General features: G+C 38.5%; 1 protein-coding gene across 4 annotated transcripts in view; it reads right to left on the reverse strand.

Annotated features, from left to right (window-relative positions):
- Positions 1-27739, reverse strand: part of KIAA0513 (KIAA0513 ortholog) — a 59045-nt gene that overhangs the window by 12031 nt on the left and 19275 nt on the right. For 3 of the 4 annotated variants that reach the window (XM_051974907.1, XM_051974906.1, XM_051974908.1), the window contains exons 3-11: positions 15410-15890; positions 14939-15038; positions 14721-14794; positions 12673-12743; positions 10183-10390; positions 8985-9022; positions 8339-8417; positions 5686-5763; positions 3765-3794 (exon numbers count right to left, since the gene is read on the reverse strand). In XM_051974907.1, coding sequence (XP_051830867.1) covers positions 3765-3794; positions 5686-5763; positions 8339-8417; positions 8985-9022; positions 10183-10390; positions 12673-12743; positions 14721-14794; positions 14939-15038; positions 15410-15738 — 1007 coding nt within the window. In that variant the 5' untranslated portion in view covers positions 15739-15890. The remainder of the gene's footprint in view (positions 1-3764; positions 3795-5685; positions 5764-8338; positions 8418-8984; positions 9023-10182; positions 10391-12672; positions 12744-14720; positions 14795-14938; positions 15039-15409; positions 15891-27739) is intronic. The other variant, XM_051974909.1, reaches the window with a different exon arrangement.

Consider the following 27739-nt stretch of genomic DNA (forward strand, 5'->3'; position numbering starts at 1 on the left):
ATGGAGTTCCAAAGCTTATGTATCTTTTTTCTCGTAACATTGCCTTTGTCTATCAGAACTTAATAATGCCAGATGGAAATGTGGCTCCAGGCTTCCTGGGCTTTATTCATTTGTCTTAATGAATAAAAAGCACCGAGTGTCAGAACCAAGGAATTAAGGGCTTCTAGGGAGGGCTGCTGCATTAATGAGAACCAGGGGGCAGGCTTGAAGGAAGAATGTATTTTAACACATTGGTTACCCTAGAAAAATAAAGTTCTTGACGCGTTAGTCAGGACTACATAATAGCTAAGATCAATATAAAAGGAAAAAAGATAGTCTGAAGAAATAGGGGCCATGGAGGAGAAATGCAAGCAACAGGAGAATGAATGCTCTGAGAAGAGGGCAGTATCAAGTCAATGAGGTGCTTAGATACTCTGTAACATAAGGGTCAACAATGTTGAAGTGAGGATGGGCAGAAAGTAGAGAAATAGAGACATACAGTCTTGGGGGAAAGCGTAAGTGTGGAAGTTGCTAACAAATGGCTGAATAATAACTACTAACTAATAGTAATATCAATTTTAAATTTCTAGAGACATCCCTTGAAAATGTACCTCAAAGCAATCTATTACCTATTTTGACAAGGATTTTTATTCTCATTTTTCAGATTAGTAAACTGAAACTCAGAAAAATAAAGTGATTTGGTCAGTATTACATAGCTAATGAGCATAGGAGAGGAGTGTCTCCTGATGCCTTTCAAAAGAGGCATTAGGTCACTCATGAGAATTATATTAGTCTTGCTTAGAGTCCCTCAGCAGAGAGAGCTGACACTAAACAACATCCCTTCCTGTAATACCCCATCCCCTTAACTTCAATCCCTAGAGAGGCCATTATTTTAAAAAAAAAAATTGCTTTTTCAGAAATATAAGGTAATAACGGTGTCTTTACTCAAGGTAACTTTGATCAACTGATACTTCATACTGAAAAATTGAAATTAAAATTTAAAAAAATGTATGCACGTTTAACATATCAGATTGCTTATAATATTGGGCAGGAGGGGAAGAGGGAAGGTTTTGCAAAGGTGAATTCTGAAAACTATGTTTGCATGTATTTGAGAAAACAAAATATTATTAGGTTGAATTAAAAATAAAAACAAACAAAGGTAACTTTACCAGTATCTGGTCATCAGACTTATGAAAAGAGTCAAATGGTTAATGTGTACCATATATGATCTTAGCCATACTACACATTTCTAAAGAGGTCTCTCTGTGCTTTATAATAATTGTCAATTGCTGTCAACTATTTTTACAGAAAAACGGAACCTTCGGGAACTGAAGTAGCCAGCCCATGGTCTCACAGCTTACCAAATCCTAGCCAGGAGTCTGCTTCTACTCTCAAACCAAGTCTGATTCCAGTATTCCATCTACTTCACCTAGACTATGCATTCAAAACCTAAATCACACTTTGAAAATGGAACAATCAATTTAGAAATAATAAAAATTTGATATTTCAAAAAGAAAAAGAATCTCCTTGTTGGAATCTCAAGTCCCAACTTCTTACATTTTCCAAGTTCTAATACTTGGATCTTGGGAATTAGTGGCAGAAGGAATCATTAAATTCATATGGCCAAACACATTTACAGAATAGGAAACTGAGGCTTAATGGGATTAATTAGGCAACCCAGGTCATATGGCCATGCCTTGACTTCTGGTACTCTTTCCACTATAATATAGCTGCCCAAACAGAAAATCATCATCTCCCTTCAAAAATACAATTTAAAAAATATTTCCTGTACAAAGCATGATTTCAGTTTTGCCCTGGAGCCAAAAATCATTTTCTCTGGCAGAACACTGCTAATTTTATAGAGGAAGGAGAAATTATTTGATTTATAGAAATTTAATTTAAAAGCCAGCTTTTCAGCAACAGTGGTAATCTATAAAATGAGACCCACTGGATCAGGACCAGAACAGAACTTGTTTCAGGGAAGGCAGAGATGATTGCATTTTATTCCCTCTGTGAAAATCCCATGAGGAAGTGACAAAATGGATAAGGAAAGAGGACAAATTCATTTTTTTCTCTCAATGGGGAAGGGAATCTTCAGGTTAAAGAATTGTCAAAGGAATTGTTTTTCTACATTGATAAAAACACATTCTGTGTGTGTGTATGTGTGTGTGTATACATGGTATGTACATGTACATACTGTCAGGTGTGATACCATTAGAATGCTCAAATACCATGTGAAAGGCTTTCTTGATAAAAACAGACTGGGAGAAGAAAGGATCCACCCTTCTTTTCTGTGGCTTTCAAAATGAGAAGGGAAGAAACAACATTTCTTCTGCTCCTAAGTTTCTAGATCTATAAAATCAGGACAATGAACCTGAACTTGTCTTTGAACAACTTTCCTTCTCTGCCAGCTATTTTCTAAATGCCAAGAAAGAGTCATAAAGGGGTAACTAAATTAATTTTTTAAAAGAAATCTTTCCTATTATTTAATCTAATTAATAGATGAGGAAGAATGAGGAAATGGGGGATTAGAAAGATTTAAAGCTTAATTATGCTTAATTAAAAGAGATTGTCAATTATCCTGAAATTATTTTCTATTGAGTTACACCACTCCCAAGGCCAGCCCAGTCCCACTGGAACAGAATGTAAATTCTAGGAAGGTATGTTTTTTTGTCTTTCTAGATAGATCAGAAGTTTAATAAATTCAAACAAGCTTGAAAAGTTCCCAGACCCTGGTGCCTTAATTTAACCCTCAAAACTAAAATGCTCTTCCCCATCTTTTATAATCATGACTGACTATAAAGATCAGGTGAAATTGAGTCAATTAGCTTAAAATCAGAATCATGGCCCCAAAGGTGTATCACTGCCATTCAAAAAGCCAAGGAGACAGAATCAAGGATACAGGATCACAGAAACTTAGAAAAAAATAAAATGATAGAACTGGATGAGAACTTCCAAATAATCTAATCCTTGTCCTTGATTTTAGAAATTAACAAAACCCAGGAAAGAAATGAGACCCAATTTATACTTGCTAGTCATGGCAGCTGCGCAATTGGGCAGGAAATAAGGAAATAAATATGGTTTGCTGCAGGAGGAGCTGACCATTCCAAAAAAGAGCTCTGATAAAAACTGATTTATTCAAGGTAATTTAGAGTCATCACATGAGGGAAGTAGGGTGTCTATAATGGCATAGAAGGAGCCATGGGGGAATACCACAGAAAATAACACAACATGCATCTATTGTGTCTTGTCTATACTTGCATATAGATCTTCTCAGTGTCTAGCACTGGACTCTGAAAACAATAGACATTTGATAAATGCCTGTTATCATTGAGTTAAGATTTATGATTCCATCCTCCCTTTCTCCATCTAGTCCAGAGGCCACATCTCACAGAATGTGAAGAGAATTGGGTTCCCTGATTAAAGGTTATTTGGCTGGGGGGAACCTTTACATGGGACTTGGGCAGTTGATCAAGGGCTATGTGCCTCCCAATTATGGTCTTCTCCAACTCCTCCATGCCCAGGGCCACCCACAAAGTAAGACATGCTGAGTATGAGTGATTAGCAGATATCATCTGTCTGCACTGTCCTGAACTCCCCAGGTAACACCTCTACTACAAGAAACAATCTTCTGACCTCCACCTGGGCCTGTTAGGACCACAACAACTAAAATTGTACATTTCCTCCCCCGCCCCACATCCCACCCCCTTAGTTTTGCCCTGAAATGACCTTAAAGTGGACCAGAAGTTACTATCATATGGAACAAAGACCCAGGGGACACACACCTCTTTTCTTCTTCCTCTCCAGCATTCCCTCTGGAGTGGCAGCAGAAACAGGGTCAACAAAGGGCACATGTTAAGATCATGCAAGATATATGAATGGAAAAAGAGAACAAGTAAAAGAATGAATTATTATAGACATAGAGAAAGGACAGAGAGAGACGGAGAAAGGAGAGAAAAGACAGAAAGAGAAGGACACAGACACACAGAGAGAGGCAGAGGGAAAGAGAGAGAAGACAAAGAGAGACAAGAGACAGAGAAGAGAAGGAAAAAGAAAGAAAGGGGAAATAAAAAGGGAAAAGGAAAGGGAAAGGGAAAAAAAAGGAAAAAGGGAGAGAAAAAAATAGGAGAGGGAGTAAGAGAAATAGGAAGAGACAGGATATTTAAAATAAGCTTCTTTCCTGATAGAGAAAAGCCCCACTTGCCCTTAATTATAAAACTTTTCCTCAACATTATTTCTAACATAACACAATATTTTTTTGTCCAAATAGCCTGCAGTGAAATTTCAGGGTACTTCTCCACCCCTTTTCTTCTCCCAGACTTACCCCAGAAGGTTAAGGTCACCCCAAGTCAAAGAGTTTGGGATTTCCTCTGCTTTACCCCACTCCCATGACTACCCTCCCCCTACTCCAGTGGTCCAGTATGCAAAAGCTATGCTTAAAAAAAAAAAAAAATCAGCCATTGCTTCTCCTTGCTGGGGCCCCAGTAATGGGTAATAGCATCATACCGCTGGAAGGATTCATACAGGCTATATTAGTCCAGTTGCTTCTTCAGGCCAATGACATGCCCATGGCCATACAAGCTTACCTCTAAGACTCAGACCCGAGTCTTCCTCATCAGAGAAATGAGGAAGCTGAGGTTTGGTGAAGGGAAGTATCTTGCCCTAAGGTCACTCAGCTTGCGACTGGCAGAGCTGGGATTCAAACACAAACTTCCTCACTTTCAGAATGGCAGCCTTTTCCACTACACCATACTAACCACCCAAGTAATGGCTGGGGGACATCAAAGAGCTCAGCGTGTCGGGCAGTTCAGTAAGGAAGAGTGGTCTTAAGCAGGAGACATCAGCCTGGTTATGCCATGCAAGCCAAGCACTAAAATCCCCTTTTCAGAAATTGAAATTGGCCTGTCCTCCCTGCAAACACTCACCTGGGGGAGCTACTCCTTACGCCAGTCTGGAGTGTCTTTAGAGTAACAGAAGTTAGAGGGATTGCAGAGATCTATCCCAAAGTCCTCATTTTATAGAATGGAAAAATGAGGCTAAGAGAATACAGGTCAGTTGCTGTAGGTTGCACAGCAGTTGCCAAAGCCCAGGTCTCCAGCCTTTCAGTAAGGGGTCTTTCCACTCCTCTCCCACCTATCCCTTTGCCACAAGATTCTTCTGAATATAACAGCCATAAGGCCCAACTTTTCCCTCATGGTGTCCCCCCAAGACAGAAGTAGGAACACCATGAAAAGCTCTCACATCAGCATCTCCCTACTGTCGAATACTGTAGCCAACCTTCTATAAACCAGCAGAAGGAACCCCCAAACCCCGGCCAAACTGCTAATCATTGGATCCTAGCAAGACCAAAAATGGCAACTGGGTTCCAATAGAGGTTAAGCCTCATGATGGCATCTCCTTATGGCTTCACCTTTGGGTTCTAGTGTCCTAGTGAGAGTGGGTCCAGAGGGAGATGGAGAAAGAAGGTGATGTTGTCATCCAGTGTCTGGGAGAGTCAGGCCAAGTCATCTAACACTAACCCCAGGCAAGAAAGCATACATGCAGCTTCTGGACAATCAGCCTCCGTCACCTCCTTCTCAGCTGCGTGTCCTTCCAGCACAGCAGGCAGAGAAGGTGGCAAAGGGATGGTGGGAGGGACGAGTCCCTTCCCCCATCTTCCCACTTACACAGAAAGAGGAGGGGCCCATGGCCAGCTTTAGCTCCTACCTAGTAGTAGGTGATCTTTTCCTTCTCTCACAGTGAACAGCATCAAAAAAAGCTGCGTTCCAGAATCTCAAGGTATGCCTGGAAGAGAAGAAATCATTCTGGTGAAGAATAAATTATTTATTCCTTTCTTAATAATAGAATTATTTATTCTACTAAGACCAGTATAGATTTTTGCTCATTAGTTCAATACATCAATATTTCATGTTATCCTAGGGGTTATTTCAATGTGAGTTGAAGTTCAGTAGCTCTGTGATCACATCCCACACCATCGCTTATTATCTATATAAAAAGATGGCCTAAGTCCTTCCGACATGGTCCTTCTTATGGTGCAGTAGTTAAACTGCATGAGGTCCACATAAAGTCCAAAAAAGCTTAGCTTAGGGTTCTTTATTAGAGTCAAGTTATTCTGGGGGGGTTCAGTTCCAAAACACCATCATTGTTATGAATCAAGGAAATGCCTACTACTTAACAGGCACTCGGGATACAGATGGAAGGAAGGCAACAAGCCCTACTCTCAATGAGCTTATATTCATAGTAAGAAGATTCAGTTGTCCTTCATTCTCCAAGAGCACCAATATGACATCACCATGTTTGAATTGTGTCCGACTAAGCTGATCAGACCAATATGATCACAGAATGCTCAACCACAGATCAGACACCAATAGTCCCTATGAACATTTCAAGAACTTCTCTTCTGCATTAATTCAATTCTGCTTTGCTGAATTGTTAGAGTCCTTGAGAGTAACATTCTATTGCTTTTTCTAGCCACTTTGTGAGCACTTGTCCTGTATGATTTCTCCATAAAATATTAAAAAAAAACTAAAAAAAGGACACAATGATCTAAAATATTGTGGAAAATGATGAAAGTAAAGTAATGTAATGATGAAAGTAAAATAATAATAAAAGCAGTTCCACTCATGGGGGTGGAGCTTTTCAGTTGAGAGCAAAGCCTTCATTCAAGGATCTTCAACAAACATCCAAGTCTCCCTGGCTTTATAAAGTCTTTGCTTACTACCTACAATTCACCATATTAAGTGCTAAAGAAATAAAACATTTATTAAGCACCTTTTGTATTCTAGGAATGAGGCTAAGACATGGTCCCTCATCCTCATGAGCATAAAATGAGATCTGGAGGGACAGAGCAAGGTAAACTATTTCTACCTATCAATGTCTATATGTATGGGTAAATTGTTTAACTCCCCTGAAGTTCAATTTCCTTTTCTGTAAAAGAGATATAATTGCCTTACATACATTGCACCAATAAGATACAAATGTTTTGCAAACTCTAAACAAAGAGAAGCCATGAATTATTAGCACTCTTCTTCAATGCAAAGGGTCAAGGTTTGATGATGGCAAGGAAAAACCTTGTGGAAAGTTACATCTATTACCCAAGGTAGGGACAGATGATGAGGCAGCTAATTCCCTGAGCTAAAAGCGGAGACACTCTCTCAAGGGGACCTGGGAGCCATCCAGGTCAACCCTCCTCATTTATCAATGAGGAAACGAAGACCTTGAGGGCTTAAGCATTGACCTGAGGTCATATTCCTCAAATGATTTCCTTCTTAGGAACATTATTAATGGAGTCCTGGGAGGGACATATGATGTGGGTAGTTAAAAAACTCAATGTGGGGGAAGGAGTCTGAAAGAAAACAGGACAGTATACATGGAATATTAATATGAAAAAAGCTTAAGGAATCCAAGTCTGAAAAATCTTCTCCCACTCCTTTTTTTCTCCTTTACTTTTTCACCAAAACTTGGCTAAAGCACCCATATATCACCTGTGAGACCTTTGCTAACCAGACCAGCTCAAAGGATCTCTCCCCACTATGAACTCCTACATTCGTGCCATCCAACATTCTATATGTAAAGGATCTAAGGCAATCCCATCTTTTTACATAGAAAAAACTGAAGAAGAAATTCAATATTTAATACATAATACTGAAATAGCCATAGGATAACATCATAGATCCCTGAAATATTGATATATTGAACTATCGAGTCCAAATAAAGCAAACTTGCCATCTCTCAAAAGGATGAACAGCATTTCCTCTAGTGATTCATAGAATTATAGTCCTTAGAACTAGAAAGAATTTAATCTAGTCCAACTCCCTTATTTTACTGAAGAGGAAACTGAGGGTCAGAGAAATTAAGTGATCAAAGTCAGGGATTTCAATCTAGGTCATTTTACTCCATATTCCATGTGTTTTTTTTTTAATTGTACCACACACTAGCTATCAATATTTAAATATTTCTGTAGCATTTTCTATATGTGAGGCACTATCCTAGGCACTGATAACAAAACAAAATAAAAAGGAAAAGACAACATAAAGCATATTATAAAAATGTTATATAATTTAAATAAATTTATATTATATAAATTATAATATTCCAGGGAATATGACATAAAAAGGAGATTACAAATGTTATTTGAGAAAGGATACCATGAAAGACTGAGAGGTGATGAGATGTTTGTAAACAAATGGATGGAGTGCGTTCCAGCATAAACAACAATTTACACAAAAGCATGCTGGCTGGTAGGAAATGAAATGCAGCGAGTAACCCAGGAGGAAAAAAAAACATTAAGGAGATCCCAGAGTCTACTTCCTTTCAACAGTAATCAGGTGGTATGGAAAAGTAGCTGTCCAATGCTTACCAGATAGGTTGTTGCTTCAGGTGAGTGTACAGATAGATCTTCTCCCCTTTCTTCTCTTCATCTGGGCTGTACATCGTCACTGCAGGAAAACGTAAGTATTCCTAAGTGTGGTCTCCTTTTGTTTATCCACACTGGCATTGGAAGGCCCCTTTAGAAGCCTTCAACCACAATCAGGATCACCCATCTGTGTCTATCTCAAAGCTTCTTAAACTGTGGCCTGTGATTGACTGAATGTACTGATTTATTATAAGTAAATGTTTTATTTACATATCTGTTTTATATCCCTACATATATGGAGTCATGTAAAAATTCCACATGTCAAAAATGGAAAAAAGTGGAAAAATGGATTTAAAATGAATAATGGATTTAAAATTCAAGCTACTCTACCAAGTAGCAAAAGAAGGTTTTATCAAAAGCAGGACAAAAGGATGTTGCTCTCCAAGACTTCTCTACTGAAACACTGGTCTTTTAAGCCTGGCTCCAGGAAAGAGCCAAGAGGGGGACTCCGCATCAAAATAGCATTTTTCACACATTATATTGTTTAATATACAATGTCCTCAAATATAAGCTACAGGGGAACTATTTGCCCGTCTCTGCCCTAGAGTCTGAGAATTTACAAAATTTACAAAAGCAGATGGATTCTCACCAGATTTCTGCTGCTTCTTCGGTTTATCTTCATCCTCCCTGAGGAAAAGGAAACCACAGCAACCATAAAGAACCTGCCTTCTCCAAAAGATTAAACTTCCTGGTGGTCTCATTTTACCCAATTTTTGAAGTTGATTGATCCCCAAATGTTTGAACCATCAGTAGTGAAAATGCTAAGATGCTTTTGGCATCAATAATGCCCATTGTTTACATGCATCACTGAACTGCAGTGAGAAACTTGAGAAACATGATATAACTATATCCCAAACCATCATAGATCAGATTTATAGCTGGAAGGGACCTTTGTGGCCATCTACTTCATATATAATCTCTAATGGAGTTTTAAAGGTGAAAGGGACATTATATACCATCTTATTTTACAGTTGAGGAAACTGAGGGTCGGTAGAGTCATTAAAGGGCTGTCCTATGAGAGTGGGATTCACCTCAGAAGATCATAATGTCATATAATCCAACCCCTCCATTTTACAGATGAAGAAGGTTCCGTGCAGTTCTAGGATCTATTCTTGTAAGCATGGGAGACAGAATTTGAAATTCTATCTTTCGGACTAATACTCTGACTCCATCTAATTTGCCTTGACTTCAGAATCAAATAGAACTATAAATACTGAATTTGGAGGTTTTCAGGATGCAGATTTGGAACAAATTTAACATTCAGAACAATTAGATCATCAAATTGTCATGTTACTCTGATGGATGAGGATCATTGAATCACTGAAGCTCAGAATCCGAATGCCTTCTTGTCTGTTTAGGAAAAGGTGGGAGATGAGGTTACTTTGTGATATAAATTTTATACTACTATGATTCTAAGAATATTTAAAGCAGGAATCTGGGGGCCTATGAACTTTTGTTTCTAAAAAATATTTTGATAATGGCATTTCAGCATATTTGGGTTCCTTTGTCATTCTCAAAATATTCTTCTGAAAAGAGGGTCCAAATGACCAAAAAAATCCCGAATCCACACCATGGTTAAGAAAAGACACATTTCTTATGTCTAGAAACATCATAATTAAGTTCTGGAGATCATTAAGCTCTCAGGCAGCAGATCCAGAACAAAGCATCTCATCGCCTCTTTCACATTGCACTCAAGAAGCTAATAACATCTTCCCTGAGGTCTGACAAGCCCATGTGACCATGTTCTCAAAATAGACCCAACAAACAGAAAACTAGGACAAACTTACTCATTTCTCTTGGTCAGTGGTCCCTTTAGCTTGGTTTCCAAGCCTCCAAAGAAGCCTTTCACATTTTCCGTTTTTGCGGATGTGTTCTTTAGGAGACGTTCCGCGATGTCCTTCTTTTCCGCCAGCCAGCTATTAGCAGACTTCAGGTAGGAGTCGATGCTGCCTGCAGGTTTCTCCTTGGATTCCAGAGGCAACATGTGAGGTTTACCTACCAAAAAAATACCCCCATAAACCTTCTGTTCTAAGAGCTCCAGTGATTGGGAACTCTCTACCCAATGGAAGAGGAGAAGGAGAATTGAAACCATTTTTCATTTTACAAATGTTTTCATAATATAGTTTTGGGTGGCAGGGAGAGCTGGGTACATCCTTGTCCAGCCTCCTCATTTTATATGGGCAGCTCCTGAGGTCCAGAAATGGCAAGTGATTTGCTTAGGATTGCCCAACTGGTAAAACAGATCTCTCTCTGCACTGTATAAGACAAAGAGTTAGAATTGGAATGCTAGACCTTAGAGAATCATAAGATTGGATAATGTAAAGATCATTCATCTTTATATTACTGTGTGAACACATCATTGTATTATTCTATGACCACATGGAACAACAGGACTGCCTATTCCACGAGATAGACCAGGATAGTTCATGATGCCCTAGGATTGGCCACAATTCTGGAAGAAACATGTGGGGAAGGTCACACATTCATGGCACTGCCTAGCAAAGGGGTCTTGTATCTCCTTTCTCTACAGTGAATGAATCTTACTTATTCCTCCTTTCTCTCTCATCCAGAGGAGGGCTTATTTTACAGGAATATAACTCACCCATTGGTTATCTTTCTCAACCTGAGTATATCCTTTAGTTTCCCTTAAGAAAAACTCAAGAAACTGATACTGAGAGAAGTAAGTAGAACCAGAAGGAAACTGTGTACAGTAATAGCAACATTGTGTGATGAACTATAATAAGGCCTGGTGAGCAATACTACAATCCAAGACAATTCTAAAAGACTCATGATGGAAAATACTATCGACATCCAGAGAAAAAGTTTTTTTCTTTCTCAGTTTTCCCCTTCTTGTTCTGATTCTTCTTTTACAAAATGAATAATATGAAACTAAGTTTAACATGATTGTATAGCCTACACCTCATTGGTTGCAGTCTTGAGGGAAGAAAAATTCAGAGCTGAAATTACATTTACATGTAATCTGAAAAGGATAAAATATTATTAAGTGAGGGAGAAAAAAATTTCAAAGATGTATTTTCTTTTCTGTACAACCAACTTTTTCTACACCCCCTGCCCAGGGAAATAGAGGATAACAAGAAAGATCATATATATCACACAATATTCAGAAGAATTCTCTTTAAAGTACTAAAAAACTGGAAACAAAGCAGGTGCCTATCTCAGTTGGGAAATCCATGAACAAATCATAAATATAATGAAATATTATTCCATTAAAAGAATGAGTATGGGGCATCTAGATAAATATAGGAAACACTATTTAAAATGATTCAGAGCAAAGAAGGTAGAATCAAGGGACCAATATACACAATAACTGTAATAATGTAAAGGAGAACAACGGTAAAATACTGATGATTTAGAGTAATTGCATTGGGCCAGTTGATTTCAGAAGAGATGTAAAGAGTGAAGGATTACGCATATGCTGTCAGATGTGATTACTTTGGTGGTTAGGTTTTGCTTAAATTAAATCTTTTTTTTTAATTAATTAGGGACGGTTCAGTGGATTCCTCATTTCGCTCTAGGCTATATTCCCAACTTCTTCTACCATGCCCCAGTTCTTCCTGAAGCCTCACTCGAGCCCTAGAATTTCCCCTCCATACTCCAGTCTCTGCCTGGATTGCTTGCCCATTTAAGAAAACTACATAAGTAAATCAGGTCTTCCATGTACTCCCAATCCCAACCACCAGTATAATGGTAATTATAATTACCCTCCCATTACAATTTCCATAAGGATGAGAATTGGTGGGTTGTTTTTTTTTTTTTTTTTTCTGCTTGGTATTCTCAATGTTGGGAATTCCCAAAGCACACTGACTGACTTTTTTCCCTATTAGAATATAAATTTCTGAAGTATAGGAACTGAGTCTTATTTAAAGTTCCTATACATAGTGGGTATTCAGTTATAGGCAGTGAACTCAATTGCCTGCCACACTTCCACTACAGCCAACAATAATTCAAAGGGTGACAAATGGTAAAACCTAATTTGGGGCTCAGAGATTATGAGATCTGGCAACACAAATCTCCATATTGGGGAATGACCTAGAGCTAAGTAACAGGGTTATTGAATCTCCATCACATCTTTATTGTAAACTAAGTTTCTTGAAGGCAGGGACCACATCTCATTTATTTTTGAATTCACCTCAAAAGAAGCATTTGGCACCAGGTCTTGTACCTGATGGCTAATGAACAAATACATCATGTGGTTATCATCAACCAAGTCCTAAGGACTACTAGAAACCCAGAAAAAATAAAACCCAATGACTTACCAATGTGGTAGTATGTGAAGCACATGGTCATTAGATTCTTCGCTGGTCCAAAGTCATCCATCTGATGACACCTAAAAGGAGGAAGAAGATTGGTCAGTGAATTCCAATTCCAATCTTGATAGGGAAGCCTACAACCCTTAAAATGTGCTTTTCCTAACCTCCAAAAAGATTCTCTTAGAAAGCAGGTTCAGAAAATCTCTTTGCCACAATTATAGCTAAGATTCAGCCCTCCATCCTTGCCAGGACAGAGGACCATTTCCAGAATACTTATATAATATGTAATATGTTATATATTATATGATATATATATGTATATATATATGATTATATGTCAGATTATATATGATATATAATCATAGAGATAGAAGGCTTGGGTATAGTTTACCTTCATCATTTTGGATCATTCTAGGTAATAAACTCAAGGTAGTAAGCAACAGAAGCAGGCTCTGAACTAAAAAGAACAGCATAAAGCTAACAGAACTTGGAATCAGAAAGACCTAGATTCAAATTCCATCTCAGTCATATCTTGCACAAATCATTTGACTTCTTTGCCTCAGTTTCCCCGTTTATAAAAAGTTAGACTAGATGCCTTCTAAGGTCCCTTGTAGGTCAGGTTCCTACAACCCCTAAGTTAAAGAGGGATAAAAAGGGTATTGGAAATTCAATCCAATAGTCTCATTATGCCAGTGAGGAAGGCGAGTATTTGCCAAAAGGTCACATAGGTAATTGCTTAGATAGGGCTAGAACCCAAATATTCTAATTTCCAGGCTCCCCTTTCTACTACTCCCAGGCCATTTGACAAAAGCCTGTTGGGGTGAAAGCTTCCCGCAGAGACTAATTGATATTGGTGGAAAAAGATTTATGCCTGTCTGAGGTCATCAAATAACACTTCTAAAGCATCTATTTGCTTGAAGGCTGGGCGGTACCTCATATAAAGCCCTTCACAACAGGAAATTGAGACAAATTCTAGGTCTTTGCCCAGGAAGAATGCAGCACAACTGCATGTAATCATTACTTAGCCTGAATGCTTCTCATAGAAGAATTTACTCACACCCCAGCTGTTTCCACCCTCTGCTTTCCACTGTCAGATTTCTCCTTCTACTGCAAAGAAATGTTGATCTCTGCCATTCTGTTCGGATGATTCTAGATTTATCAGAACAATTATTGTTCGATTCTTGGTGATTCCATTTGGGATTTTTCTGGCAGAAATACTAGAATGGTTTGCCATTTTCCAGACCATTTTATAGATGAGGAAACTGAGGTAAACAGGATTAAGGAGTCACTCAGGATCATAGAGCCAGGGAGTGAAGCTGGATTTGAACTCAGGGAAGAAGCCTTCAGAACTGTTGTCAATTGTTGTCAAGGGCAATGAGGAGTTTTCTGGGCTTTATACCCCACTACTTCCAAAAAGGCATCTATTAGGAGAATTATGGTAGTTTGTGGCTAGTAAAAAAGCAAAAGTACACCCTCAGAGCTGAAATTGTGAAAACTTCCTGGCTTAGGACAGTATTTCAAATTAAGTTCAATTTGTGAAATAGTGAGAAATGAGTACCCCAGAGTTCCTGATTTTGCCCTATATTTATATTTTTCCCCCAGAGATTTATTTTAAGATATAAATAAAGAATAGCAGCATGTTCAGTACCATATAGGTACTGCTGTTTAATACTCAGTGTCTGAAAAAGGCTTAATTCAGTTCTGGACCTTTTTTTTTTTTTTTTAAGGCACTAAGTTTTAGGAAACCCCCTATTTTAATCATAAATTTCTCCTTTTCTCATCTAGTATAAGCTACCACCCCTATATTTCCAATGGGGGCAATGACAATGAGTCAGCCCTTTAAGTGAAAGGTCCTTGACGAGAATCTGTGTTTCTGGATTCCCTTTGAGGGGCTGTTTCTCCTTGGCCTCCAGCTGTATTGTATGTCCATAATAACTAGCAGCCTCCTGAAAACTGCCTCTCCTGAATTTTCATAGAAAACAGACTAGAGAATGTAGCAGAAGGAAAGGCACTGAATGCAATCACTAAAATCTTAAACCAGCTGCCCAACTTACTCAAACAGCACCACTGCAAAGGACTGCACCAGTCGATAGAAAGTCGCCTCTGAGACACACTTGGAATAGCAGCGCTGTCCAGGAAAAAGGACACAGGGAGGCAGAGGTCAGTCTCCTTATGGCTGCTGAGCAGCTTGCCTTGAAAGAGCATCCATCCCTCCTTCAGGAATGATTCATCCTGTTCTCTTGCATCCCTTCCCCTATCTCCCAGTTCTTACCTGTGCACTCACGTATCGGGCAAACCACTCGCGACCTTTTCCATTTTCACTGCTGCAGAACTCTCCAAATTTGGCTTTCTCTTCTTGGTCCAAATCTTCTCTGAAAGAAAAGGCAGACATATCATATTCCTCCCTACAAGAGAAAGGATCTCACAAACCCAGGATACCAAGTTGCTGTGTTATCTTGAAATTTCATTGTGCAATCAAAAATAGTCTCCCTTAGTTTACAAAAAAAGGGAATAGAGAGAGATTCTTGTTGTACACCTACTCACATAAGGAATGGGGCGTTTATTCTTGAATAAGACCATGGCATGCAAGTGAATAGGATTTGAATGAGAGGACTATGCAAGATTACCAGCTTCACTTTCTCCTCCAGAAGGTCACAGAGTTAGCTACTAGCCGCAGGACTCCACACCAGAATTATGGACCTTAATCTAGAATTCTATACTGCCTCATAATATATCTTCTTACCCTCCAGAGAAGATCTTTTCAACATAGTTCCGCATAAATTCCCTGAGTCCCAGAGACTCCTCATCTTTGGCTGACTCTGTACTCTGGTTTGAAGAGAAGGACTCATTGGATGATGAGCGGTGATAATGGTCCCAGGTCGGGTGAGTGGGGGACTCCCCCATATCATTCTCACTATCCGCCGATTCTGTGGTGTCGCTCTCTGATGCCCCATCACCAAGAGAGTTACTTCCATCTCGGGGTTTCAAAGGGTGTGATTCTGAGGAGGCCAGGGTCGATGGCTCACTGTCAAAGTCAATCAGAGATGCCACAGCAGCATCGGGGGCTTCCATGGCTCAGATAGGATGCTGAGAGGACAATCAGTGGGCAACTGGACTTTTGGTTGGGGGGGACAATGCGGCAGTCTAGAGTACCAGAGTCACTTTAGATATGTGGGCTACAAAGCACAGGACCCACAGGACATCCTCATGTTGTCCTAAGGCATCTGGAAGAAGAACACAAATAGACAAAACAAATCAATAATTACTAATTATACTACCAATATTCTTGCTTGATAGACACTCCAGAATTTTAAGTTAAAAATTAACTAAGGAAAAATGTACAGAACCCAAGAGTATTAAACTGTTCTCTAGTGTACATATTTTGGTACATAAGACTTTTTCCAAGTGTACCCTTTGTATGTGCTGACCTCTCTCAATAGGGACATCAGTCACAGGAACAAACCATTAGATTGGACATAGAGTGGTGTAGACATGCAAAAGAACTGTGTTTGAAATCTAGCTTTTTAGCTGTGTGATCTTGGGAAACGCACTACCTTCCTCATAGGGATGCTGTCGAGAGGACTCCTTACTGAGATGGAGTGTTGGATTTAGAAGTCAGGAAGAACTGAGTCAGAACTTTGCCTTAAACTTGTTATGTGATGTCTAATATCACTTAACCTCAGTGTGACTCAGTTTCCTTACATGTAAAATAGAAATAATAGCACCCATTTCTTGAGGATTTTGTCACCAACAAATGGTAGCTACTTCTCAACAAGGATACCCTCTCTTCTTGTGCCTTTTATCCCATTCCTCTCCTTTTTCCTCTGGGGCCCTGCTCTCTCCCACATATAGGCAAATTTCCTGCAAAAGTGCCCAAGTCTTCTCCTTCCTTTAAAAGACAAACAAGCCAAAAACAAAACACAAATCCATGCCGTTCCCATTCACTTGGGTCTGTCGTCCCCCACCCACACTATTATCCTGCTTGTCTTTCTCTTCATAAGCAAACTTATTAAAAATAAAATCCATCTGCATTTTATTTCCTCTGCTTCTCCCTTATCAGCCCATTATAATCTATCTCCCAACTTCATCACTCAATTGGGATTGTCCTCCCCAAGGTTACCATTGAGTATTTTAATGGTCAATTCCAACATTCTTTTCTCAATCTTCTGCCATAATCCCTCTTTGGCTTATAAAACTACTGACCAGCCTCCTGGATACTCTCAGATTCTCACAGCACTGATGTGTTCTAGTTTTCCTGTCTAATTTCTCCTTATTTTTTGCTGTCTCACTCCCTAACTCACCCGCTAGTGGCGCTAAGTGACCCAGAGTCAGAAAGAGTTAAATCCAATTTCAGATACTCATTAGCTGTGGGACCTTGGACAAGTGACTTTTTACCTCAGTTTTCTCAGCTTTTAAATGGGAATAATAACAGCACCTACTTCAAAGGTTGTCGTGAGGACCAAATGAGCTAATACTGGCAAAGCATTTGGCAGAGTGCTTGATACATAGTTAAAAAATACACACAGTACATAGAGCACTGGTCTTGAAGTAAGGAGGACCTGAATTCAAATCTGACTTCAGACAGTTAATATTTCCTAGCTGTGTACCCTGGGCAAGTCACTTAACCCCAATTGACTCAGGGGAAAAAAAAAAAAAAAAGAAATGCACACATCCATTTGATGAGCCTTTATAGTTTCCTGGGTTCCAGGTACCACATTAAATGCTGGGATACAAAATAACACCGAATATCCATTGAGTATGTCCAAATGGATTAGGCAACTAGGCATCTAAACACAGAATTCATTGGTTTCCCCCAAAAAACTTACCCTTTTTCCTAACTTCCCTATTTCTATTGAGGGTACCACCCTTCCTGTTTGCGACCTTAGAGTGATATATGACCTTTCTCTCCTTCACTATCCATACACAATGCCAGACCCCGTCTATTCTTTCTGCAGTATCTCTTGTCTCCATCACCCTCTCTACACTCACATAGCTACTACCCAACTCTCATTTTCTTGCCTCACTCCCATTCTCCCAGCTGCCAAAGTGATATTCCCATAATATAGATTGCTGTGTCACTTCCTTGCTCACGATTCTTCTAAGAATGATTCTTGTATACAAAGAAGCTTTCTGTACCACTATGTCTCCAACCTATATTTCTATACTTTTTCTATATTTTTCCTTGCTTATTTGTTGTCCTGTCCGACTCATCATCTTGCCAGGATTTTTTTTTTTAATTCCTACTGATCTACAGCAATTTCTACTGCAGAACAGCCAACTTTGAATCTAGGAAAGTCTAGCCTCTAAAATATATCAAATAAGGTCAAATAGGATGCTCCCAGAACTCAGCCTTCTAGCTACAGAGATTTCTTGGGCAACTTCAGCTTTAGGGATGATCTTGAGAATAAACCCATATGTAAGAGATGAGAGCTTCCTGGAGAGAGAAAATGTCTTTATTTGAAGCTGAAGGAACAGTTAAGAGTTAATGTCATGTAAAGGAGAAGAGAAGAAAGGACATGGGCTGCAAGAAATTGAGACCTTGCTTCTCTTTCTCTCACCCATATTCTTCCTCTCACCCATATTCTTCTTAGGACAGTGAGTTATTTGGACAAATATATATATATATATCTCTCTTAGGAAGGGCATTGCTGATTTAATAGTACTAAAGGGCATTTGCCTTATAAGGAAAAACAAATCTACAATATGATACCATAAATCTTTCAGAGGACTGTGGAAGACCTTGTAGGAGTATTGCTCAAACAGTAAACATGAGTTCAAATCCCTATTTTATGCGTTACTAGGAGTATTTCTTTTTTTTTTTAATATCAGTTTATGGGCTTCTGTGAATCCCTTGTACTTTCTACAAATGATGTGGGCTGAAATAAAAGCTGTCTACCCGATAAGCCTTTGTTACCCTGAGAGCTTATAGTGTAGTGAGGAATCTTTGTTACCCACTTATGGTAATTTAGACACAAGCACTATCTATTTGCCCCAGACCAAACAAGACAGCCACCCAATGTTGAATTCAGTCCAGTTTAGTTTTTAGTGCAGTTCTCCATCAACTTTTTTATTGGCATATATTTTTTATTGACTGTCAATATTTTCTCCTCAGGAGGATTTAATAAAGTCCTCAATGGCAGAGTTTTATCTCTGTTGAGTGGCTTATGCAGAGTCATACTAATAAGTGTCTGGGGCTATATTTGAACTCAAGATGAGTCTTCCTGACTCCAGATGTGGTAATCTATCCACTTTTTATCACCCAGCTTCCCCTCTCTTGCACATAGCAATAATAAATGCTCATTGAATGAAGACAAACTAACTCAATATCTCTCCTGTAGAATGAGACAGCCATGTTCTTTCGTGAAGTAGGGAGCTAGGAAACACCAGGACCTATTTATCTCTATATCTATCTCCCCCTCCCAGAAGACCTAACTAATGAGTCTGACATATAGTAGGCCCTTGAAAACCAGTAATCCAGTTTCCATCTTCATAACTTCATAATCTCCCATGTTTAACTCTCATTTTCTTTCACAAAAACCTATAGCCAGACAGTTAATTTGGTTGCATTTATTAATGTCCTTTCTTAAGCCAATTATCATTCTCTATTAAAACTCTAGTCTCAAAGGTCCCTTTTAGCCTTGCCATCCTACATTCTAAGGATGCTTTCTGTTATCTTACCATACAGTCTGAATCTATTAACTCTTCTCTTGCCCCATACCTTCCCAATGGTCAGGAGGATTGAACCATAGTTCTATGTAATGATTCCATTGCTATAGCTTTCCTGTAGCAATATCCTCCCAGCTTCATTTCTTGGTATTCTTTACTCTTTCCTCATCCACAAACTACTGCAGGGCTCTCTAAATTGTGGCATCCTGGGTGGAAAATATTGCATACCAGATTGCTTGGTATGCAATGGCTCAGCCACATCCCTAAGGAGGTTAGTTCATCAGAAACCAATCTGCTGTAACTCTGATTTTCTTACCACTTCAGAACAGCCAAAGTCCCATCACCCTGTCACAGCTGGCCAGCCTTGGAGAATCAGCTTAGGGGGTGGTCAATGCCAAGAGAAGGATCGTCAATCCTTCTCCACATTTGTGGGCCACAGCTTCCAGCCACAAGCCACAATGCTGAGTGATGGCCCTACTCTGTTCTTCCGTGTTCCCAAGGACAAAAGAATACGTCCCCCAAAGGAACAAAGTATTTGTGCAAGCCAAGCTGTACACATACATAACTCATATTTATTTTGTGAGCTACAAAGTGTTCTTGGATGTTCCCAGGAGTGATAAAAAAAACATGGTACCCATTTCCTCATGCAGAAGTCATTGGTTGAAACCATTTGGGGGCATAGCCACCATGTGGATTCATTTTTCCTGGCTATGCTTATTTGTTTTTATGATTAATAATAATAGCATCCACATACTGCTTTAATAAAGGATTTTATAAACATTAGCTAATTTTAGCATCACAGGTAGGTGCTATTATTAGCCCTATTTTAAATTTAAGAAAACTCAGCCAAGCAGTCTCTGTGGGTACCTCGGTGACACAGTGCATTGAGAATCCATTCTGGAGTTCAAATCTAACTACTGTGTGATCTAGAGCAAGTCACTCATCCCTATTTGTCTTGCATCTGTTAAAAAAAAAAAAAAGAGCTGGAGAATATATGGGGCAGCTAGATAGTACACTGGATAGAGCCCAGGCAGGAGGATCCGAGTTAAAATCCAACCTCAGACATTTAATATTTCCTACCTCTATGACTCTAGGCAAGTCACTTAACCCCAGTTGCCTCATCAAAAAGCTGGAGGAAAAAAATTGTATCTCTGCCAAGAAAACCCCAAATGGAGTCACAAAAAGTCTGGCACACCGTGAGCACTATTTAAATGTTAGCTATCATCTTTGTTGTCATCATCATTTTAGACTTGGCAATCACTTTCCTCATGAACTGTCAAATAGGCTTTTCCATCCTGCTCTTATGACACTGTTTATCATTTTCACTGAATCCCATCTATTTTACAATAAAAGAAATGTGCCCAATTCCTTGACCCTATAACTCTACTTACTACACTTAATACAGTAGATATGACTATATATTATAGTTCTATATCCTGGGTTTTTTTTAATCATTTCTTTTCATTGAATTAGACAAATTCTTAAAAAATTGAAAGTTAGAAAAATATACCCATTCCTTCATCTAGTTTTTTAGGTCTTTACCCCAAGAATGTTAATGACAGAAAGAAAGGACCCATCTGTAGAAAAATACACACAGCAACACTATTTAGAACACATGCTTTCCCAAAACTGGAAACAAATTATGTGCCCAGTGACACAGGAAGACCTAAAAAAATGGTGATGCATGAGTATAATGGAATATTAGTTGTGTTATATGGAACAAATATTAAAAATAAGAAATATGGGAATACAGGAAAGATGTTAAAAAAAAAGTAGAAACAAAAGAGCAATCTCCAAAATGACTCCATTTATGTAACTGAAGATAACATCAAATTCCAGCAAAGCCAATAGTAAATACAGTGGACAATACTGATGAGTCAATGTCAAAATAGAATCCCATGCTCTTTGTTGCTTTTATCAATTGAAAAATGACTTAAGGGGATGGTGGCAAGTACAATAATTTGATTGCTTATTGGAATTGGGCTTTTTTTTTTTTTGTTTATACAATGATGCTTGGGGAAATAATTAAAACAATAAACAATAAATCAATTTTATCTGCAGGTGAGAAGTCTTATGAAAGATGATGAGGACATGTGACCCGAACAGGAGGAGACAGTTTCATTTATAAAAATGAAGACAGAGAAGCTAGATGGTGCAGTGAATAGAGCACCAGCTCTGGAGTCAGGAGGAGCCAATTTGAAATCTGGTCTCCAAACTTTACTAGCTATGAGATCCTGGGCAAGTCACTTAACCGTACATAGCAACATAGTATAGCAACAACATAGAATAAAGTACTTCAACCCTTTTTAATGGGACTTCTTTTGGAGGATTTGTGAAAGGATTGTTAATTTACAAAGGGCAGAAGTTTGTGACATCTGCAAATATGCAAAAAGAAAGGAGAGTTGGAATGTTGGACAAATAACAGCCTCTCTCTGTGTCAGAAAGGTGAAGTCCGTCTTTGGATTTTCAATATGAAAAAGAATTTATTGGGATTTCACATTAAGGTCCTTTTCTAACTCGTCCTCTTCAGCTTTGCCAATTTAAGTTCTGAGGTTTCTTTCCTGTTCTGACATCCTACAGCTCAGGGTCTCTTCATAACTCCTTTTTGCCTGAAAAATTTTTACATGACTCTAGGCATATGGATATATAAGATATGATACAATATAAAACATTAGAAAAAAGAATAAATCATAATTTCATATTCCCCATCAGTTATGAGACCCCATGAGGGGACAACCCACAGAAGCTGGCCTGGCTTTTTAATGAATGGAATTATCTAGACCAATAGTATCATCCTTAAAAAGAAACAGGGTCCCTAAATTAAGAGCAAGAATCCCAGTCAACTGGGAAAACTACATATTAACATTATAACATATTTTATTTATTTATTTATCTTATTTTGCAGGCCTTGGATTGACCATGTGATCCAAAGAGATGAACCAGTTATGTAATGAGAATGAATAGTATGAGGTAAGATAGAAATACATTGAACCACTGTAAACTGTGGTTCAAATTCTGATTTTGTTCCATACTCCTGAAGTCAGACAAGGCATTTCCCCTTCTTCCTGGACCTGTTTCCTCTTCTATAAAACAGAGGCTGAATTAAAACACTTTTAACTTTCTGGGGTGCCTGAGACTCAGGGAATATGGGAAATCAAAACTATTTTTTCCCAACATAATTCAGATAAACAATGCTCTTTAGGGGCTTCAATAATTTGTAAAAAAAAAAAAAAAAAAAAAAAAATTCTGAAACCCAAAAGTATCACTGAAGTCATGTCTAAAGTCCTTTCCTGTCCTACATCCTGAGCCTAGAACAGTGACGCTTCCTGAAAGAGGGAATCTGGGATCTAGGAAGCCTTGCTCATGCTAGGAAAACATCCCATCAGGGACTTGAGCCAAGAAGGCCAATATGTAAATTAAGAAAAACCTCATCAGCCTCTCCATGCCCACTCTCCCCAACACCCACCAAACGGTTCTTGCTCCAGCAGGGCCTCCCAATCATGAGGAAAAATTACTTCCACATCTCTCCTTCTGCATGCCACAAATAATTAGCATCAGCAATGAGCTGGCTGTTCCTGCAGTACCCATAGGCATCTGTTAACACACTGATGCTCCCCCCTGTAATTCCTCTCCCTGCCCTTCCAAACCTCTTCCCCTCCCATTTCCCCTTTCCTGTCACAAGTGAAACCACAACATTAGTAACCTTGCCTGTGGGGTCCAGGTTGGGCTGAACATTTACATAATGATGCTGTTGGATCCTTGTCCAAAGCAGGACACTGTGGAACCTTTCGGTTAGAGGCCATTAAAAGCTGTAATTAAAAATATACCCCATGTTGTTTCCTAGTTCTTGTTTTGAAACCACAATGAGAGCTTTCATTTCAGTTTCTATCAGATGATGACTAGCTCAGCTCAGTAGTTCTAACAAAAGAAACCTGCTTATTGCTTTCTGCCCGGGTGATAATTGCTTCTGCTTCAGACCTGGAGTGCTATGGGGCTGTGAAATGATTGCCATCCAAATGGCAGTCCCTGGGAAATTCAAAATTCAACAAATTAAAAAGAAATTCAGGTAGAGGGTCTAGTTTACTAGTATGTTTGGAAAGTTGTGTACTAGCCTGAACATCTGTAGCGACACCTGTTTGTGCACAATATTCTGCCAAAGTTCCATGACCTTTGCCAAGAACCCCCTTTAACACAGGTGCCCCAAGAGATCAAGGAGGGGAGCAAAAGTTATGTTAAGGAAACTGCTGCCATTGTTGTCATCCAAACCCTTAAGCATTTTCTGTGATTTCAATCCAATTCATCTTTACTATGACTTCCATGGCGGTATTAGCTGGTGTACTGAATGACCCATTTATCAGTACTTGGCTTGAAATGGAAATTGCTCTATAACTTCCAATAACTTCTGGAGGCTGTGTAAAGTAGCTAAAGAAGTATTAGACCATCATTTGGGGAGCCCGGAACAAATTATGGCATGAACACATAAGATATGACAAGAGAGATGGTTTCAGGGAAAAGGTAGCATGACTAGGATAATTTAAATAGCAACTACACAAATCTGCAATAACCAACCATGAATTGGAGGTCCCCAAAATGAAGTTTGTATCCCATCTTCTGCCTGGAAGATAATAGACATAATACAGATAGAAACACACATTTTAGGAGCTCGCCAATATAGGAATTTTTTTAAATCACCATTTTATAGTATTTTTTTCCAAATACATGCAAAAACAGCAATCTATTTTCCTTTTCTTTCCAACCACTTTAGGAGATGGAATGGAAAAGGAGGTAGGCATAGGATAGTTTTGTTTAAATAAGGAAAAATCAAAGCATTTTTTAAATCAGAAAAGAGAACAGATGAAAGGCCAGATAGAATCCCAGAGAAGTAGGACAGCTTTGAAAGTTACTTATCAAATTTATTATATATATAAAAAGAAAAGAATGGGAATCATGTTTCCTGTAAAGTTCTCTTTTTCTGTTTTATTGGGCACAAGAAAAATACCAATTTTGTTTGGTATTTAAGTTCAAAACAACCAAAAAAACTTTAAAGGTGACATCTGAACTGAGTTTTGAAGGAAAACTAGGGCTTCCAAGAGATCAAAGTGAATGAAGAATCACTTGATTTGGGGCCAGAGGAAACAGACAAAAGTCTGCTTCCCACTATGCAAAATGTTGGAAAAGTCCCATTCCTTACCTGGATCTAAATTTTCTTAACCCTAAAAATGAGGGGATTAGACTTTACTATTCATTCCTTTTCAGTTATGTCTTATACTTTATGACCCTTTGTGGATTTTATTTCTTTCTTCTATAGCTCATTTTACAGAGGAGGAAACTGAGGCATAAGGTTAATTGACTTGCTCAGGGTCACACAGCAACTAAATGTCTGAAGCCAGATTTTGAAGATAAATTTTCCCCTGATTCTAAGCCCAGAGTTCCTTCCACCCAGTTGCCCCTTTCTAGATGTCAATCCTTATGCTGAATGATGAGTCCCTATCTTCTTAGTCAAGACTCACTGCTCCCAGCAAGTGTTTTCAAAACAATAATCCAGCCTTCTGATAGGTGTTTACTACTACCCCGTTGGATGGACAGAGCAAATGAATGGTGTCTTAACCAGATCCTATACCTATTACATGCTGTGGTCTTATTCCTAGAAAGGGATGACATAGTTCTAAGGAAAAGAAACTATAATAATACCGTAACGTCATTTGCTTTTCAATCAACAAAAATAGAAACACCTATTAAGAATCTAGTAATCAGGGGCAGCTAGGTAGTGCAGTGGTTAGAGCACCAGCCTTGAAGTCAGGAGGACCGGAGGTAAAATCTAGCCTCAGACACTTCTTAGTTGTGTGACCCTGGGCAAGTTATTTAACCCCAATTGCCTCAGCAAAAGAAGAAGAAGAAAATGAATCTAGCAATTAAATCATCAAAATCTTCATAATAAAATAAAATTTAAAATCTTCACAATAAAATTAAAAAATTGTATGAAAGATACTCAAGTTAAAATGAGATTTGGCCTTTTGTAAAGGCTGTTTTTCTTCTGCATTTTGCCCTATGTCACTTTTGTTTGTTTAAAGGGTACAAATTTTACAAGTAGAGAAGAAAAATAACCTTTTGAATTTCCACAATATTTAATTCTTTTATACTTGCACTAGATTTGAGACTATATGAATTCAATCTGGACATGATCATGAATAGCACAAACCTTAGAAGACTAGAGCCACATTTGAAAGTAAAGGACATTTTATTAAAAAAAAAAAAAAGTCTAGTAATTAGACGATACAGTGGATAAAGTACCATCTGAGTTCAAATTCTACCTCATTTACTAATTGTGTGACCTTTGGCAAATCATTAATCCCTTAAAAAAAAAAAAAAAAAAAAAAGGTTAAGTCTAGCATTGTTGAGAATTAGTAAGCCATGGCCTCTGCCATCATGGGAATTCAAAGTCTGGCTACAGAGAGTATATATAGGTACAAAATCTAAACAATTCAAAATGTAATTAAGGATTCAATTGTGCATGAAGGGAGAAGGGGAAAATTCAGAAGAGTATGCTCAATGAGAGCTAGAGTGATTAATGAAAGATTAGTGGAAGGAGGTGGGACCTGGCAATTGAGAAACCAGTGTTCGAGTCCAGGCCCTGCTACACTTACTAGTCATATATCTTTAATTATCTCTGGACCTCAGTTTCCTTATCTGTAAAATGTGGATAACAACACTCCCTACAAGCAAGTCAAAAGTTCCCCTCTAACCACTACTAAAAATAACAGCTTGGAACCTTGTCCTCTAACTCAAGGACAGAGCCAGGATCATCATGACACATAATACTGGCCTTGGACAAGCCATTCAAAATCCCTAGGGCCTCATTTTCCTGAGAAGGAGGCCGTTAGACAGTGCAGTGATTAAACTGGAGTCAGGAAAACATTCATAAAAAAAAATTCAAATTCAGCCTGAGGCACTTTTTAGTTGTGTAACTTTATTTAAACCTATTTGCCTCAATTTATGAAGTATATGTGTGTGTATGTGTGTGTAAATATATATATATGTGTGTGTGTATATATATATATATGTATATATATATATATATACACACACACACACACACACACACAAATTTGTATATCTATAAAATGAGCTAGAAAAGGAAATGGCAAATCATGTCTTTAGCTCTTCCAAGAAATTTCCAAATGGGGTCAAAAAGTCACACCAAGTTGACCCCATTTTTTGAGTAGCAGGCCCAAAGGTCTTTTAGTCCTAAATGAATGATTCTAGACTCCCTGGTTCACTTTCCCTTAAAGTCAACTGCCAAACTATCTGAAAATGGCCTTTTTCAGCTAATCACTGTTGACTTCCCCCTAAAATACAATTCTCTCCATTTTACTTATAAACAAAAATTATTTCTATGTTTTAGGTCAGAGGCGGAAGGGCCACTCAGAAAATAAAATTAAAGGGTTGAATGGGATCTTAGAAATTACCCAGCCCATACTCCTTTTAGAGATGAGGAAATTGAGGTTATATATAGTGAAATGAATTGTCGACAAAAACACAAATCCAACCCCTGCTATGCTCACAAATGGTAGGGGGTCTAATTCTTTGAAATCTACCGACTTCTCAGAAGTCTCCCCAACACAGGATTGAACTACTCAAAAATCACTTCACACATAATCATAAGCATCTGGTTATTCATTTCCCATCCCACAGCTGTTCTGTTTATCATAGGGAACTCCTGAGAAAACCATCATGCCCTTTGGTTTAGCTGCAATGAGGTGGAATCTGATGACTGCTGCTTTTCATTAACTTCCCCAACCCAGCTGAAGAATAGGGGCTGCTGTTATTATCATTCATAAAAAGTAGCTTGAAAAATTACCCAACTGTGAGGATTTGCTCCAAAGTACAGTCCTCCCTTGTGGGAACTAAGGCAGTAGCTCTGCTTATAATCACAAAATCACAGACTTGGAACCAGAAGGTCCATCAGGGCTTAACTTTTTGTGTGTCCTGTTGGCAGTCTATGAACCCTTCTCAGAATCATGGTTTTCATATGTATGCCTCAGTTTCCTCAACTGTAAAATGGGAATAGTAACACACCTTCCAAAGATGTGGTGAGGATTATGAGATAAAGGCACTTAGCACAGTGTCTATTAGATGTAGGTATTTAATAAATGCTTATTTCCTTTCTCCTTTCAAGTCAAAGGCTTTAACCTGAAAGGTAGGATACTATTACCTTCCCCTGCTGGCCCCTCACTGTTTACAAGCTTAAAAACAAGTCCTTTAATCAGCTCAAGGCTTTCCCCAATATTAAGCTGTATGGCAGCCTGGGATGATGGGCAAAGCAGGAGACTTAGATTGGAGAACCTGTTTAGATGACTACCACAAGTTCAGTTTTATCTATAAAAAGACACATAATATATAACAAATA

This window comes from Antechinus flavipes, chromosome 2 (assembly GCF_016432865.1).
Source record: "Antechinus flavipes isolate AdamAnt ecotype Samford, QLD, Australia chromosome 2, AdamAnt_v2, whole genome shotgun sequence".
NCBI lineage: Eukaryota > Metazoa > Chordata > Mammalia > Dasyuromorphia > Dasyuridae > Antechinus > Antechinus flavipes.